This window comes from Protobothrops mucrosquamatus, unplaced genomic scaffold (assembly GCF_001527695.2).
Source record: "Protobothrops mucrosquamatus isolate PMUCROS unplaced genomic scaffold, P.Mucros_1.0 scaffold_226, whole genome shotgun sequence".
Taxonomy (NCBI): domain Eukaryota; kingdom Metazoa; phylum Chordata; class Lepidosauria; order Squamata; family Viperidae; genus Protobothrops; species Protobothrops mucrosquamatus.
Window position 1 is genome coordinate 1,428,948 of NW_015386302.1, and position 18,216 is coordinate 1,447,163.

The following is an 18,216-nucleotide window of genomic DNA, read 5'->3' on the forward strand; positions in this document are numbered from 1 at the left end:
CCCAAGTCACCAAATATTGCTTAACAATTTTTCAAGAATAAATCTTACACGACTTGAGAGTCATATAATTCCATCACTATCTTTCAACACAGCCTAGAACTTACACTGTCTTCTCTGCAGTTAAGTTCATATGGCCAAACTGTTGCTTTTGAAAGTATGGAAGTTCCTTTCCTTCACATGCTTAGAATAAAGGGAATGTTAAAAATTTCTAGAAATATATCATTGTTGTTTAGGAGATAATTTTTAGTTGCCAGCTCAGCATGGTAGATGATACATTTGTTTCATATCACTTTTTATAATTTTTGATCTAGTATCACAGCATGTTCTTGATTTTAGGAGTGAATATTGAGCACCACATTTAGTTTGGGCCCAGTTTTGAAATTTGGAAAAAAATGTTATCATTTGGACTGAATCTATAGGCTGACAGTTTTGATTTGGAGACCAGTTCAAAGCAGTATTCATACTACTCAGTGACAGGAAAAACTACAAACAAAACTACAAAAGTGGGATGTATATATACATCATGCATATAAATGTATATAACAACAACAACAACAACAACAACAACAACAATAATAATAATAATAATAATAATAATAATAATAATAATAATAATAATAATAATAATAATAATGGAAGGGACCTTGGAGGTCATCGAGTCTAACCCCCTGCTCAGGCAGGAAACCCTACACCATATATACAACAGTATTTTCAGTAGAGTATTACATCCAAATTAATAGTCGATCCACTAAAGAGAGAAAATGGCAAGGAAGTAACAGGCAGTAAGGAGAAAGCAGAGCTGCTTAACTGATTCTTTGCATCAGTCTTCATGCAAAAAGAAACTGTAGCCCAACCAACCAAAAACATAACTGGAAAAGACAGACTAAAAATAAAAATGAAAATAAACAAGAAAACGATTAGAGAACACTTGTCTGACCTTGATGAATATAAATCACCAGGATCTGACAGATTACATCCCAGAGTTCTGAAAGAGCTGGCAGATGTTATCACAGAACCATTTTACCATATCTTTAAAAAATCCTGGAACACTGGGGAACTACCAGAGGTTTGGTGAAAAGCTGATGTGGTTTCCTTCTTCAAAAAAAAAAAACAAAAAAAAAAACAGAGCCAGGAAACTACAGACCAATCAGCTTAGCATCAATACTTGGGAAGATACTGGAAAATAATAATCAAAAAACAAATCTGTGAACATTTAGAAAGTTATAACTAGTAGCTAGCATGGGTTTGTTAAAAAACAGATCATGCCAAACCAATGTTATTTCATTCTCTGACAAAGTGTCCTAATTAGTAGACCAGCAAAATGCTGTGGACATAGCAAGGCATTCAACAAAATAGACCACAATCTACTTCTTGGTAAACTACAAAAATGTGGAATAGAGAGCATCACCACCAGATGTATTTGTAACTGGCTGACAAACCATACTCAATGAGTAGTCCTTAATGATACTAAATGTACATGGAGGGAAATAAACAGTGGGGTACCAAAGGTTCCATCTTAGGTCCAGTACTCTTCAATATCTTCATAAGTGACTTAGATGAGGGAATAGAAGGGGAACTCATCAAATTTGCAGGTGATACTAAGCTGACAGGAATAGCCAACACCCCAGAAGACAAGGTCAGGATCCAAAAAACTCTTGGCAGACTTGAGCAATGGGCCCTATCTAACAACATGGAATTTAATGTGGAGAAAAGCAAGATTTTACACATAGGCAGGAAAAACTAAAGGTACAAGTATATATTAGGCAAAACCAAGCTCAAAAACAGTAACTTTTTGAGAGGGACCTTGGAGTCCTACTGGATGATCATTTAAACATGAGCCAGCAGCCAAAAAAACTAATACAATCCTTGGTGGTATAAACAGAGGCATCTGTCAAGTATTAGTACCATTTTATAAATCCTTAGTAAAACCACACCTAGAATACTGCATCCAGTTTGGTCACCACATTACAAAAAAGATATTGAGACTTTGGAAAAAGTGCAAAGAACAGCAACTAAGATGATTAAGGGCCTGGAGACAAAAACATATGGAGAATGGTTCCAGGAATTGGCTATGGCCAGTCTAGATAATAGCAGTATTTAAGTATTTGAGGGACTGCCACAAAGAGGAGGAGGTTAAATTATTTTTTAAAGCATCAGACGGCAAGACAAGAAACAATGGATGGAAACTAATCAAGGAGAGAAGCAACCTGGAATTAAGGAGAAACTTCCTAACAGTGAGGACAATTAACCAGTAGAAAAGCTTGCCTTCATAAGTTGTAGGAACTTCATCGCTGGAGGGTTTTAAGAAGAGACTGGACAGCCAAATCCTTCTATGTGGTAGTGATGATCATATAATTGCCAAGGTCTATAAAACTGAATTTGGAAAATGAACATGTAAAACACTGTATGATCCAGTAGGCAAGGAATTTTGGGTATAATGTGATGTTTGAACAATGGGAGAATATGTAGATAAGAGGCTTAAAATTAAATCATATTAAATTATAACCTAAACGAAAATCTTTACAAAATGATATATCACTGGTATTTAACACCAGATAAGTTATCTAGAATGTATAAAGGTATTTCAAATGAATGTTGGAAAAGTAAATGTAAAGAAGGGACTTTTTATCATTTATGGTGGACGTGTGATAAGGCAAAGAAATATTGGAGTAGGATTCATATATTAATGGAGAAAATTCTTAAAATGAACATAAAGATTAAACCAGAAACTTTCCTTCTGGGCCTAATGGAAAGAAGTGGGAAAAAAATTAGAACTCTGATTTTATATATGGTGACGACAGCAAGATTGCTCTATGCACAAAACTGGAAGGATGCCTCGATTCTTACCATGGACGAATGGCTACGAAAGCTGATGGAATTAGCAGAGGTGGCCAAATTGACTGTGCTGATAAAAGAAAAGAACATAAGTACTTTTGTTTCTTTTTGGAAACCGCTTCTGGGCTTTGTGCTTGAGGTGGAAAAAATGATATCATGATTTTGGGTTTTACCGATTAGACTGATTTGCCGATACAGAAATGGCTAGTGCATACTACTACAGAAATGCAAATAGTTGAGATTTGATTTTAATGTCTGATTTTACTGCAATAGAGAGAGTCGGAAGTCAATGCTTTTTGTTTCTTCCCCTCCCTTTCTTCACACCTTTTTTGTTTTCCCTTGTTCTACTATTGTCCCCTACTATTTGCTTCTGTATTTTTACATTTTATGTTATAAATGAATAAAACTAAATAAAAAGAAGAAGAGACTGGATAGCCACCTATCTGAAATGGTATAGGGTCTCCTGCTTGAGCAGAGATTGAACTAGAAGAGCTCCAAAGTCCCTCCCAGCTCTATTCTGATTAACTGAAATTACAAGATAGAAAAGTGGGTAAGAGATTTGAGAACTTTGAAAATTAAGTTTAAAAACTAAAAAAAAATGCTCACAGATTATTTTGATGCCTCTTTGTTAAATAAAAAGCAAACAAAAACACTAATACTAATATTGACAAGCTATATGTAGCAACAGTCCATTGCTTCAGGTCAGATATAAATTTCTTGATAATACTATTTTTGACCAGTAGTAGTATCAAGAAGGATAAATCTATATGTGACCTGAAACAATGAAGTGTTGCTTAGTGCTGAAAAGAGCTGTCCTTTTTGATATCTTAATAAACTCTCAACACAGCTGGTGCATATCTTTCAATACAACATTTAATCCAACACAGAAGTGGTATCAGAACCAAACAATTCAAACAATACGTTCAATGCAAATCCAAGAAGCATTGGAATTGTCAATGAGGTAGATCAGATTCAATCTGTAATCTATATAAAATAACTGTAATATACATAAAATAAGTTAGCATTCATCTTTATCAAGGATAGAGATCCATAATTACAACACATGGCACAGTTCCTGCTGGGTTGGAAACAACTGTGATAACTGGGACTTTATCTGAATTTGGTTCATATCTGCTTAAAATGCTCCTTAGAGCTTCATCTTTGACCAATAATAGAGTTAAAGTGCTCAGTTTGCTGGAAGGTTGTCATGCTATGTAACAAAAAGGGAGGGGGAATAAAAACGCCTTTTAGTGATTGCTCAGACAATGAATGAATTTGTGTTCTCTCTTATGAAAACTGTATTTTGTTATTTTCTTACTCTCATTCCTATTCTTACATTTTTCTTTTTCAACTGGCTTCTTCCTTCTTTTGTCTTTCATTGGCAGAAGGATTACTGAGAGTACTATAACAATAATCTGAGCAAGCATCAGTTATGACGGCTGTTTTAAATCCCTGCCTTGATTTCTATATAATCTGGAACCTTTCCACTCTTATAAATACCTTACATAAAAATATTTCTTGCAGATTTCATCTCCTGTTAGCAACAGGCAAAAAAGACTATGGAGGTAGAGTATTCATAAACCAGATTGTAAGGAATGACATTCAAAACCCCTGCATCTATTCTTAGGATATCTGAAATTATAAATTTATCTGGTGGTGATCTAAATGATAAAAATATAAACGGTTCTTTGAATTGAGCCTTACTACTGGTGATTTCATGGACATGTCTGTACAGTTTTCTTGGCAACAGGAAAGAAATGGTTTGTTGCAAACAACTTATTCTCAAATGTTTTTTGACTTTCCACCTAGCCTCCAACCCTGGGACTTCCTGATAGTTTTCTATCCAAGAATGAAATGTTTTTAAAAACATTGACACATTGAAATGTCCTGTTTATTAGTATTTCTCTGGAAATATACTCCACTAACTTCTTTAGACATTATTACAGCATTTGATAGAATGGAAGCTAATTGTGTTTTTAAAAAAACTTAGTGGGGGATTGAATATAAATTAACTTTTATAAGGGGGTTGGACTAGAATACTTCTGAGGTCACTTCCAGCTCCATGATTCTATGAGTATATGTAAGCTCATTTATAATAAAATTAACTATATTGCTGGAGATGGTTATGATGATGATGATGATGATGATGTGACTAATATTTCTGCTTTGTTCCTCTTTTATTGTTTTATTGTATCTCCCAAACGGTTTCTATGTTTTGTTTTTCTTGAAAATTGTCAGATTCTCTGGAATATGCAAATTTTTCAAATAGTTTCTTGATATCCATACTAATCTTATATATATTAATTTCAGTAGTGATTTGTTATTAACTTTCCACTGTGTCTCTGCTCTAGATCTCAACTTCTCATTGGGAGGAATCATACTAAGTCACTACAATGTGCCATTTTAATGTCTTTTTTCAAAATAACAATTTTTGGGAAAATATTCTTTATTTACAGTCCTATTGCTGCAGTTCCTGAATATGATTGTAAAAAAACAGTATTTTGAAATATGATTACAGTAGATAATATTAGGTGAACGAGTGAAGGTGCTTTATATACAAAACAAGATTAGCATTTTAATTCTTCACTCACCAAAAAAGTATACATTATTACCTTCCAGCTTTTGTATAATAATAGATGCATATTATTTAGAATGAGATACATATTTATTTTGAATGTAATATTCTTTTTATGTAAATAAGGACACTTTTGCAGGTGTTGTATTTGCCAGTGAACATAATAGCAGGAAAGTGTATTTATATGTTCACCTCCTTGTGTTATTTGTAAAAAATAATAAAGGAGGGATATCAATCAATCAATCAATAATAAATATTGAAACAAAATGTCTAATATGCAGCTAGAAATAATTTAAAATTCAGGGGGAAAAAAACCTGCAGGTTAAAAACATTCAATTTGTGCAAGCAGCGCTGTAAGTTCAAAATCCATCCAAGGGTTATTGTTCAATTTTTAAAATATCTGCCCAGAAGAAATGGAAATCTCAGACTATCCAATTCTTTTTATTTGATATCTGGTATAAATATACTTTATTCTTCCTTCATAGAGCTATGAGGAAGCCTAGCACTCAATACGGTCATAAACTGTATCTGAACATTTCAGTGCAAACATTGAAAACCTCACTATGAATTGCTGAGAGGCACCCCCCCCAAAAAAAAGGCAAGGATCATGCTGCATCAATAAAACTCATTCCTTTTATTTGTAGTTCTGTAAATGGCACATTTAATGCTATTTATTTATTTATTTATTTATTTATTTATTCATTCATTCATTCTATTTATCATAATTGTCTTTTGGTAACGAATGATAGCAAGAATAAATCAATAATTCATCTAAAAATATATAATCTGTATAAAGTATAAAAACTGCACAAATCATGCAAAACAACATGCATTTCCCATTTATTTCACGGAAGAGAAGAGCACACGCTAAAATCTGCCCCACATCTTAAAGCAATGAAAAATAAAAATAAATGAACACCCTGATTCTTGGAGAGATTTAAATATTCATGAACACATAGTTTATCAGTCAGATTCAAAAGTTTTATTTCTTTCAGTCATAGACTATAACAAATGTAAATAAACATAATTGGAATTAAACAAGTAATATAACAAAGCATAAAAATAAATAAAATTATTAATCTAAAATATATGAACTATAAATAAATAAAAATATCTATATCATTTCAGTGCCAGATATCTATAATGATATAGACGCGAACGTACTGAGGTAGTGGCAGCAAAAAACATTTTGAAACTTTGTTGCTTGAATACCTGTATACAGATTCACTGTACCACCATCATGATTTACTGTATTTGCTATTAGTGACTATAATAAAAGCTACTATTATTTTGTAATAACATCATCATGTGGCCTTTTATGTTGCTCTTATCTTGGATTAGCCTTAAATCTACATTTGAAGAATAATAAAAGTAGGTGTATACTATTTTACTATACCACTTTAATTTCACTGCAATCAATTAAACTCAGAGAGAACCTAGGAAAGATTTCATGGACAAAAATCCTAAAAGGGAACACAACTCAAGAAGCATGGGAAACTCTGAAAAATATGATGATAAAAGCCCAGTCCAGCACAATACCACTGAAAAAGAAAAACAAGAAACTCAAGAAGAAACCAGCATGGCTGCACAAAGCTCTCTCTAACAAACTGAAAGACAAAAAGAACAAGTACAAAAAAATGGAAAGAGGGACACATAACTAAGGCTGATTATCAGCAGACAGCCAGAACATGCAAAGATGAAGTTAGGAAACCAAAGGCTCAGAAAGAACAAAGACTTGCAACAAAAATCAAGGACAATAAAAAAAATTCTTTCAACATATTAATAACAAGAAAAAAGTCAACGAAACTGTAGGTCCACTAAAGAGAGAAGATGGTAAGGAAGTAATAGGCAGCAGGGAGAAAGCAGAGATGCTTGATTTGATTTGTTTTTGATTTTATTAAATTTATACCCCGCCCTTCTCCCGGAGGACTCAGGGCGGCTTACAGCCAGTTTAAAACAATGGTACAGTACAATACAAAATTTAAAAAGATTTAAAAATAACTTAACTCATTCTTTGCATCAGTCTTCACACAAAAAGAAACTATAGCCCAACATACAAAAAAAAAAAATACTGCAAAAGACAAACTAGAAATAAAAATTAAAATAAGCAAGAAAATGGTAAGAGAATATCCTTAATCTGTACCCGACAGATTACATCCCAGAGTTCTGAAGGAGCTGGCAGATGTTATTTCAGAACCATTGCACCACATCTTTCATAAATCCTGGAGCACTGGGGAAGTACAGTACCTGAGGATTGGAAAAGGGCTGATGTGGTTCCTATTTTCAAGAAAGGGAAAAAAAACGGAACCAGGAAACTACAGACCAATCAATCTATCATCAATATCTGGGAAGATCCTGGAAAGATAATAAAAAAACAGATCTGCGAACAACTAGAAGCAAACAAAGTTATAACTAGTAGCCAGCACAAGTTTGTTAAAAACAGATCATGCCAAACCAATCTTATTTCATTCTTTGATAAAGTGACTAAATTAGTAGACCAGTGAAATGCTGTGGACATAGTATACTTATATTTCAGTAAGGCATTTGACAAAGCAGACCACAACCTGCTGCTTAGTAAGCTACAAAAAGGTGGGATAGATGACATCACTACTAGATGGATCTATAGCTGGTTGGTAAATCGTACCATTAGTAGTCCTCAATGGTACTACATCCACATGGAGAGAAGTAAGCAGTGGGGTGCCACAAGACTCCATCTTAGGCCCAATACTCTTTAATATCTCCATAAAAGATTTAGATGAGGGAATAGAAGGGGAACTCATCAAAATTGCAGGTGACACTAAACTGGCAAGAATAGCCAACACACCAGAAGACAAGCTTGGGATTCAAAAAGATCTTGACAAACTTGAACAATGGGCCCTATCCAACAAAATGAATTTTAATGTGGAGAAAAGCAAAGTTTTACATTTAGGCAGGGAAAATCAAAGGTATAAGTACAGATTAGGTGAGACCTGGCTTAAAACAGTAACTGTGAGAGGGACTTTGGAGTCCTAGTGGATGATCACTTGACCATGAGCCAGCAGTGTGCAGCAACAGCCAAAAAAGCTAATACAATCCTGGGTTGCATAAACAGAGGCATAGAATCAAGATCATGTGAAGTATTAGTACCACTTTAGAAAACACTAGCACAGTGGTGGTGAACCTATGGCACGCGTGCCAGAGGCGGCACTCAGAGCCCTCTGTGGGCACACGCGCCATGCCCCAGAGATAACAACTGTCCCTCTTCAATCAGCTGCCCGCTAACTCGCTGAGGTCCCACATGGCCAGATGCATCCCAGCATGGCTGGTTTCCCTCCCCTCCGTCCCATCCCTCCTGGCCTCACATGCTCTCCTTTTCCTGGGCACGACCCACTGCATCTCCTCCTCAGCTGTCAGCTGTCCGTCCAGCTCAGACACAGCTTCTCTGAACTTCTGGCGGCGGGCTGCGGAGCCCCAGAGTGTGCTGGTCGAGGGGACGGCAGGCTGTGGCTGCTGACAGACACTGTCGGCCCCTGTGCATTTGCTGGCCTCTGTGTGAGGGGGCCGATGGTGTCAGGCAGTGGCCGCCCCAGCCCCTGCCTCACCTTGCCCTGCGACAATGGCACCCCCGCCCTGCCTCACCTTGCCTCCTGCCCATCATCCCACCTGCCAGAGACCCTCTGGATCTCCCCCAACCCTGCCCATTCCCCACAGGCGTCCCTCCCCACGAGAAACATCTAGGTGACCATGCCCACCTTGGCCACACCCACTCTGTCTGCCATGACCACTAGTCACACCCACCCAGTGGGCCACACCCACCTGGCACCCAGCGATAAATAAGTGGGTTTTGGGTTGAAGTTTGGGCACTCGGTCTCTAAAAGGTTCGCCATCACTGCCCTAGTAAGACTACACCTGGATTACTGCAACCAGTTTTGGTCACCATACAATAAAAAAGATGTTGAGAGTTTGGAAAAAATTCAGGGAAGAGCAACTAAGATTATCAAAGGCCTGGAGACTAAAAAATATGAAGAATGGCTGCAGGACTTGGGTTTGGCATGTCTAAAGGAAAAAAATAGGTTCTCCTATTCTATTCTATTCTATTCTATTCTATTCTTATATGAGTATGAGTAAAATCCTCCTCTTCAATGATGAATTTTCTTGGAAAACCATTTTCTTTGCCTAAGATTATAAAATGGGGGCGGGAGGGCATTAATTTTGACCAGTTTTCATGATTGCAGTAGTAAGGATTATTGAAATGTTTTAAATCCCATCTTTATTACTTTCAAAGATAAAGTGGTGAACATATGTAATACTTCTTCCTCTTCCTATTTGCCCCATAACAACCTCCCTGGAAGGTGAAGTGAATCACCCAGTCAGCTTTCATGCCTAAGGCTAAACCAGTTTCCTGGTTTCTAGCCTAATGTTTTAATCACTACGGTAGACAAAGTGGCTCTCTTTGAATGAAACTTTGAATGAAATGTATTATAATACCTTCATTTCAATGCTACAAAATATTGAGGATAATTCTTATTGTGTAATTTAACATCATATTTTGTGTGAATATTATACAAACTGATTTCAGTTGTATGGACTGTGATTATATCAATTTTCCTGTTCAACAGGATGACAACTTCAGTGGATGGCACACAACAGACTCTTTAAGGTCAAACTAAGAGTATTAATGTTTTAAAATTATTAGATTTTATTTAATGATTTATCTCTGTTGATGGATGAATGCACAACCACCAATCTTAGATTGGTGCAAATGTGGAAGGCCCCTGAATTTTATTTTTGATGTGTAGGCTAGGTATGTTTTAACTTTATGAAGTTAGTGTTAGTTGACAGGATGATTTTACCAAGGCAACACAAAATTGAAGACAACTAGATTCTTGTTTTATTCAAGTTCTTCCTTGATGGAACATATTTCACCTTTTGTCCAAGCTTCTAGAAAAATTGTAACTGTAGACAGTCCACATCTAGTTCTCTGATAATAGCCTGCCTAGCCTTAAATTGGTCTGGGATTGCAACTCATTCCCATTTCTGGAACTTAATTTAGGAAGCTGGAACTTCATTCTTGCTGGGAGGATTCTTGCTGTATAATTTTAAAAAGCCCATCCTCCCTCAAAGCTATTTCTTTCCACTATTCTTCAAGAGAAATTATTGGAGGCCAGTTGCTATATACAGCCAAAACCATTTTTATCCCTCCTATCCGTTTTTTAAAATTAGGAAAATAGTCTTTTAAATCTTCAGTATGAGTGTAGCACAATCTCTCATAACGTCTTGTACTGAAATATTTCCTTGCTGTTTGGCCACAAGAACCACTTGCTTGAATCCACAACATTTTCAAAGCAATCAGTAATTGTTTCTGGGTGCAATTTGACTGGTCCTATGAAAAATTTGCTGGTTGATCTCCTGCACTACCCAATATCAATTCTATTATCACAAGCTCACCGGCCATCCCAAAGGGTTTGTCTGAGTTACATAAATCCAATGAGTAGATCCAATTGCCTTCCTCCCTTACCCTTCCCACCAAGGAATTTTGATAGGCATATACCAAAATCCTCTTCAAATTTTCCCTTTTCAGTGCCCTGTATCATGCACAACCTTGTAGAAGTTTTTGAATTGGGGCAGGGCAAGGTGTCATTTGTTTAGCCACTGGACAGTACAAATTTGTTTTGAATTCAGGCTTTGCTTAAGGCAGAACACAGGGCTACAAATACCCAAAGCCCCACAAGGAATTGAAAGATGCCTGATTTGTGCCAGAATATGCCTAGGTTTTTTGGGGGGCGGGAGGGAGGGAGGTTCACAAACAAATCCCAGGCAGCATTTTTGGGAGTGGCATGCCCTTGCTTTCTTACTAGGGCTGAGGGAGAGTAATTGGCTCAAAGTCACCCAGCTGGTTTCACACATAAGGTAGGACTAGAACTCAATTTTCCCATTTTCCAGCCTGATGCCTTAACCCACACATCAAACCAACTCTCTAAAGTATAATATAGTATCTGTGGTATATTCATTTTGTAAATTTTATTTAAGAAGATTCAAGCATGTTTTACTTTTAAAAAAGGAGCAACTATAACCATCAATTTTTATATAAAATGGCATGGCGTATAGCAATTTTCAGTAAAAACCAAGGCAAGAACAGCCTGGATAGACGAGAATGAGGATTCATTTAGATCAGCATTGTATTTCAAATTGCAAGCCAGATGGTACTTAGAAATTCATAAATAGCGTGTGAATAAAATAATTCCTCCACTTTCCTAACCAACTGCTACTTGTTTGAGATGGAATCAATCAATATCCAATAAGAATCCTAAACAGTACTATCATGGAAGAGGGGAAAAATATAAAGGAGCATATTCTATTTGTCACTGGGTCAGTAGAGTAATGATAATATTAGGCCCTAAATTTAGTGATCTTATTCCAGTTTGTTTTTCTCATTTGAAAATAGACCCTTTAGTTGCAGAAAGAATAAATACTAAAATGAGCACTTTTCATTATAGAATAATCAAACATAAATATTGGAAGAACATCTACTCCAATCCTTTGCCCAGTGAAGGAACCCAATACTACAGTATTTCTAACTGACAATAATACAACCTGGGTTTAAACATCTTCAGGAAAAGAAAATTCCAGCATCTCATCCAAATAACCCCCACTGTTACTATTTTCTTGTAATTTAAAGCCAATGTTTCTTGGTTTTCTTGGAACAACTCTGAACAATTATATCCCATCTTCAATATGACAATCTTCCAGAAACTTGAAGATGGCTACTAGGTTTCTCCAGTTTTCTTGTTTCCAAGTTGAATATACATAGCATCTTGAACTGTTCATCGTATATTTTTCTTTCCATGCTCCTTAGCATTTTAATCATTCTGTTTTGGACCCACTCCAATATGTACACACAGCTCTTTCCTATGAAACATTTCTAAAAATAAGAAAATATACTGAGGGAATAGTTACACTTCCATCATGACTCTTGTCAGCTCATAGGCTATACCTGTGTCCATCCTGTTTTCTGGGTTATCATTGTAGGTATTGGTCAGTGCAGGAATCTGGACTTCAAGCTACCCAATTTCATTTATTTTGTTTTTAATTTGTAAGAAGTTGGGAGGACAAGCCATCTTCCTTCAGTGAATGAAATGACATCAATTCTGGCCTTTTTTTCTCTAAATCATTTTCTTAATTTTCATTGTTGGATCAAGACATACTTTTTGGTATTTGCTTTCCCATCCCACCCAACACCAAGAGAGACAATAGATATTTGAAAGAGCTGCTTACCACCAGAATGGCATTAAAATGGTCACTCTTCACCTTCTGTACTTGAATGCAGGATGCTGGCACTTGCAATAATCCCGCCCCCTTGGAAAGGTTTCTGGCATCTCTGTTGGACATCAAGTTGTTATTGCTAGTCCCTACACCTAGGGCTGCCCTATATAAATAGGTGTGCGTAAGCTTCCCCATCCCTGCTATCTCAACCATCTCTGGGGTAAAATGAGAGCTTGGGAGCATGCGCACATTGTACCGGTACTTTTCATACTCATCCGTGGAGCAACAACAATTGCAAGAGGGGTTAGTCCTACAGTGGAAAAGTCGAATAGCAAAAAGGAAAATGATAAATCCAAAAAAGACAAGGGAAAGGCAGCCCAGAGCAATGATCAAGTAGAAGTTCAAGCTGGACAGCTGCTGCCCATGTGTTTCCAGGCTGTCATCAAAGTCTGGGAGTGCTTGTGGGAGAGTGTCAGCTAGTAGGATGCCCAGAGTTACAGTAGAGGAGAGGGGAGGATCCCCACTGTCTGTCACCAAGATCACCACTTTGTGCTTGATGGGGTCACTAGATCTCATTGAACGACTAGTCCTAAGTTCCCCAGAATTTGGTGAAACCTGAAATAGGCTTGTGTCAGAAGAGTGCAGAAGGTGATAAGAAAGCCAAGCATTCTGCCCACTGTCTGGGTCATGGGCCACCACCTTGGTCACTAAATAGTTGGCATCTGCCAAGCGTGGCACAATTTCAACCGCCACTGAAGCATTTCTCACATCTGGATACAAGATGACTGGGGCATTGTCATTTTGGTCTAAGATGGTAATACTGGCAATAAAAGTGGCAGTCAGAATTGGGAAGCCATTGTCCTTTGCCTCTACTTGGAAATGAAAATTTTGGAGTTGCTCAAAGTCAAAAGTGTCTTTTGCATAGATGATTCCATTGTCTGCATCAATGGCTAAATATCTGGATAAGGAGCTGCCCTGGATGTCAATGTCCCTGAGAAAGTAAGATACCCGACCATTCTCCCCGAGGTCTGGATCAGAGGCCAACATCTGGAAAACAGATGCCCCAGGCTTATTGTTCTCTGTTATGTAAATTTCACGCATCTGGTTGAGGAATTTGGGAGGATTGTCATTCACATCTGCAATCTGCACCCATAGTGCTTTCTGGATGGCAAAGGGAGGGGAACCCAGATCAGAGGCAGTGACTGTAATGTTGTATTCACTGACCTGTTCTCGATCAAGAAGATCACTTGTGATCAGGCTGTAGTAATCATCAAAAGAGGACCTGAGTTGGAAGGGGATGTCAACAGGAACCTTACAAATGATTTTCCCATTCTCACCAGGATCTTCATCAGTAATACTCAAAAGAGCCACCACTGTGCCCAACAAAGAATCCTCTGGGATGGGGCTGGACAGTGAAGTGAGTGTAATTTCTGGGGCATTGTTGTTCACATCAGTAATTTCCACCAATAGTTTGGCTACACTGGACATGCCGAAGACTCCTTTATCCCTTGCCTCAACGAACATCTCGAGCAGGGGCTTCTGGACATTTAAAGCACCGTTGACTTTTATCTCCCCATTCTGGGAGTTGATGCTGAACATCTTCTGTAGCTCAGGAGATGTGCTGTTGCTAAACGAGTAGAAGACCTCTCCATTCTGACCTTCATCTAAGTCTGTGGCTTGCACCCTCGTGACCAGAGTACCTCTAGGAGAGTTTTCCAACACGTTGGCCCTGTAGACAGAATGCTCAAAAGTAGGGGCATTGTCATTTGTGTCCAGGACGGTTACTACAATCTGGGCGGCTCCAGACCTCTGGGGATTCCCTCCATCTTTAGCTGTGATAATAAGCCTGTGAATGGCCTGCTGCTCCCGATCCAAGGACTTTTCTAGTACCAGTTCAGGATATCGGCTCCCATCCCCGCGAGTCTGCATTTCGAGTCTGAAATGCTGGTTGGGGCTTAGACTGTAGCTCTGGACGCTGTTAATGCCTTCGTCGAGATCGTGGGCAACCGGGAGAGTAAACCGGACTCCCGGAGCCAGGAACTCTGCGACATTCACATGATATTCCTCCAGCAGAAAAGTAGGAGCGTGATCGTTCACATCCAATATTTTAAACTGCAGTTTATAAAGTTCCAGGGGGGTTTCTAACACGAGTTCGTAATTCAGAGAGCAGGTAGGTTCTTGTGCACAGATCTCTTCCCTGTCGACGGGCTCGTTAACAGACAAAATTCCGGTGCTCGCATTGAGGTTGAAATATTGCTTACTTGAACCGGTGATCATGCGGAATCTGCGGGAGGGCAGCCGAGTCGCATCAATGCCCAAATCCTGTGCTAGGTTCCCGACGGGAGCGCCGCGCTCAGTTTCTTCGGCGATGGAGTACTCTACTTGTCCACGCACGGTGTAGAAAATAAGGCAGCACACCATTAAATAGACCCGCATTCTTTTTCCCTGGCTTCCTTCCCGCTCACCTCCCTGCAGATCGAGTCAGTTGTAACATAATCCCCCGTTTTCAACAAAGAGCTGAAGTAAGCGATGCCGCAGCCGACGGGAGAAAAGGCCAAGCCAGGAAGCCCGCTTGCTTAAACGCACGGGGAAAGCACGGGCTCACGTAGGCGCCGGCCGAAGACATGGCTCACCCTTGGCCCTCCCGTGCTGAGCCGGCTCGGACTAGTCCTCCGCCAAGGCAGCCGCCGCTACCGCCGCCAGCAAGAGATGAGATCATGTGCAAAGAGAAAGCCCTCGCGTACCGGAGCCGGCACCACCCTGGGCCACAGCGCCGCTTAGAGGCCTCTTCCACAGCGGCGAGATCCGTAGCCCTTCCTCCTGTATCACGAGGTCTCCAGGAAAAGGAGAGACACCGGAGCGCAGCAAGGCGAGCGGAATCGCCGAATCTGCAAAATCATGGGCTGCGGGAGAGAGCGTCCTTCTCCGTTATTGACCGAAAATGGAGCCGTGTTAGAAAAGGAAAACATTTGTCCGACTGTGGGGACCTGGTTTCTTCTCCAGCTGGAAAATGGCCAGCCAAACCAGGCGGAGCGGCGTGTAAAAAGGGACGCTTATCCCGAAGGAGCAGTGGCTCGAAAGATATCCAAGATCAGCAAGAGCCTTCCGAGGGGGCTTCCTTCAGAAAAGCTGACGGAAGAAATAACGGGATTAGGTGGGGTTTTTCTTTTTATAAAGAAAACTACTGTCTGCCGCATTTATTTGACGCCGAAGATAATACACGTTAAGCCTGAAAGCCAAAAAGGATCATAGGAAATAATGGCAGCTGGGAAAGATAGTCCAGACTCCAGTATTTCCAGACACTGGAGATTTTCAAAAATGGACTGGACAACCATTTGACTGGGATGGCATAAGGCAATCCTGCCTTGAGCTGATGGTTGGACAGAAGATCTCTGAAATCCCTTCCAGCCCAATGATTCTGTAATTTTATGAGTCCACATTCATAAGCACATCCAACCCACATCCAATCACAATCTATCGTTCTGTAACTTAAGATACCTTATTCTATATCCTACCAAACAGAATTCCTGGCTGAGGAATTCTGGGAGTTGAAATCCACAAGTCATAAAAGGGCCAAGTTTGAAGACCCCTGAAACAGAACAAGTCTTAGGGTCTTTTTCCAATTCCACTTAACACAGCATAATCACGCTCCTGCAAAGGGTGGGTTTTTTTTCCTGCTGTCATGAAACTCCCTTACTTGCTCTTCCAGATGCACTTACACACAAAAAAACAACAAAAGAACCCCTTGGCACAAGACCAGAGCAACTCATCAGTGCAGTGCATTATCATTGATCAAAATTTCAGCTCCATCCCATGCTACGGAGAGTGAGATGGGGAATATTTTCCAGCTGGCTGTTGAGTTTAGTATGAGGAAAGTGAAACAAAGGCAAAGGAATTCACCAATCTCTGTTCTTAATATGCCCTGCATAGGGTAAAGAAGAACAATACCTTTTGTTGGTTTATACCTAGGAAAAGATAGGGATTGCCAGTGGAGTAGTGAATATTATGCCGATATAATATTCTGCCAGCTCAAAGTTAGCACTTTTCAACCAATTCATGAGAAGAGTCCTTAATCTTCTAGGTGAGTACTTGAAGACCATCATTCTGTGTCCTGCACTCTGAAATAGGTCATTGAATTGAACAAGTATCTCATCTCAAGATTAAACATTCCATTTCCCCAAGTATCCTCACAGCAACTGGTTGCAAAATTGCTGACACACTATCATCTTACTTTCATAGTTTGCAAGAGATTTTAAATGCAGGAAGAATGGATATTTGTGACAGAGGTCTTCCTCTTTTAACTACCACTGAGTTTTTTGTTGTTTTTTTTACAAATCAAACAAGTGCACATATAATGTATCAGAAACAAGAACTGGAGGGGCAGGTGCTAACCATTTATATTACTTTCCTTTATTTGTGCTGCTTCAGAATTAGTAGTTGATTGGGATGGAGCACTGACTAAATGATATTTTTTTGCATTTTCCTGTTGGATAGCTCAATAGAACATTGATTCATATTTCCAGATTGACAGGAATGAAGATGATTGTAGTTCAGTTTTAATTTGATTTTGAGGAACTGAGACTGTATGTAATAGTGTGTGGATGTACCTTTACTTTCCAGTTTACCTTTTTTCACTCAGTTTATCTTAATTCCTCTCAATATGAAATCCCTAGAAATGGCCACAGTATTTGAAATGATCTAATTAATGGAAAATAGTGTAGAATTATTGTTTCCATAAGTTGGAAATCATATTTCTTTTAATGGTGCCTAAAACTAAATTTGTCTTCTTCATAGCTACAGTATGTTATGACTCATATTCATTCATCTTACAATAAATTAAAGCCCCAAAATGTTTTTCACATATGCAGGTATTCTCCTGTATTTCTGCATTCTCTTAGTTATTAATTTATATTTGTCTCTGAAAAATTTCATTCTCTTACTCTATCTCACTTTCTTAAACTTAATTGTAGATTAAATAAATCAAATCAAATCAAATACAAAAAATGGAAAGAGGCGCACATAACTAAGGCTGATTATCAGCAGACAGCCAGTACATGCAAAGATGAAGTCAGGAAAGCAAAGGCTCAGAACGAACAAAGACTTGCAACAGAAATCAAAGATAATAAAAAAAAGTTCCAACATATTAACAAGAAAAAAGTCAAGGAAACTGTAGGTCCACTAAAGAGAGAAGATGGCAAGGAAATAACAGACAGCAGGGAGAAAGCAGAGCTGCTTAACTCATACTTTGCATCAGTCTTCACACAAAAAGAAATTATAGCCCAACATATCAAAAAACCACTGCAAAAGACAAAACTAGAAACAAAAATTAAAATAAGCAAGAAAATGGTAAAAGAACACCTATCCGACCTTGACGAATATAAATCACTGGGACCCGACAGATTACATCCCAGAGTTCTGAAGGAGCTGGCAGATGTTATCTCAGAACCATTGCACCACATCTTTCATAAATCCTGGAGCACCGGGGAAGTACCTGAGGATTAGAAAAGGGCTGATGTTCCCATTTTCAAGAAAGGGGAAAAAACGGAGCCCGGAAACTACAGAGC

At 38.6% G+C, this 18,216-nt stretch overlaps 1 protein-coding gene across 1 annotated transcript in view; it reads right to left on the reverse strand.

The window, feature by feature from the left end:
* LOC107299452 (protocadherin alpha-C1-like) overlaps positions 1-15,119 on the reverse strand; it is a 68,599-nt gene extending 53,480 nt beyond the window's left edge. Inside the window, exon 1 of the mRNA XM_029286809.1 lies at positions 12,665-15,119. Within this exon, the coding sequence (XP_029142642.1) occupies positions 12,665-15,088 (2,424 nt within the window). The 5' untranslated portion in view covers positions 15,089-15,119. The remainder of the gene's footprint in view (positions 1-12,664) is intronic.
* Positions 15,120-18,216: the final 3,097 nt, after the last annotated feature.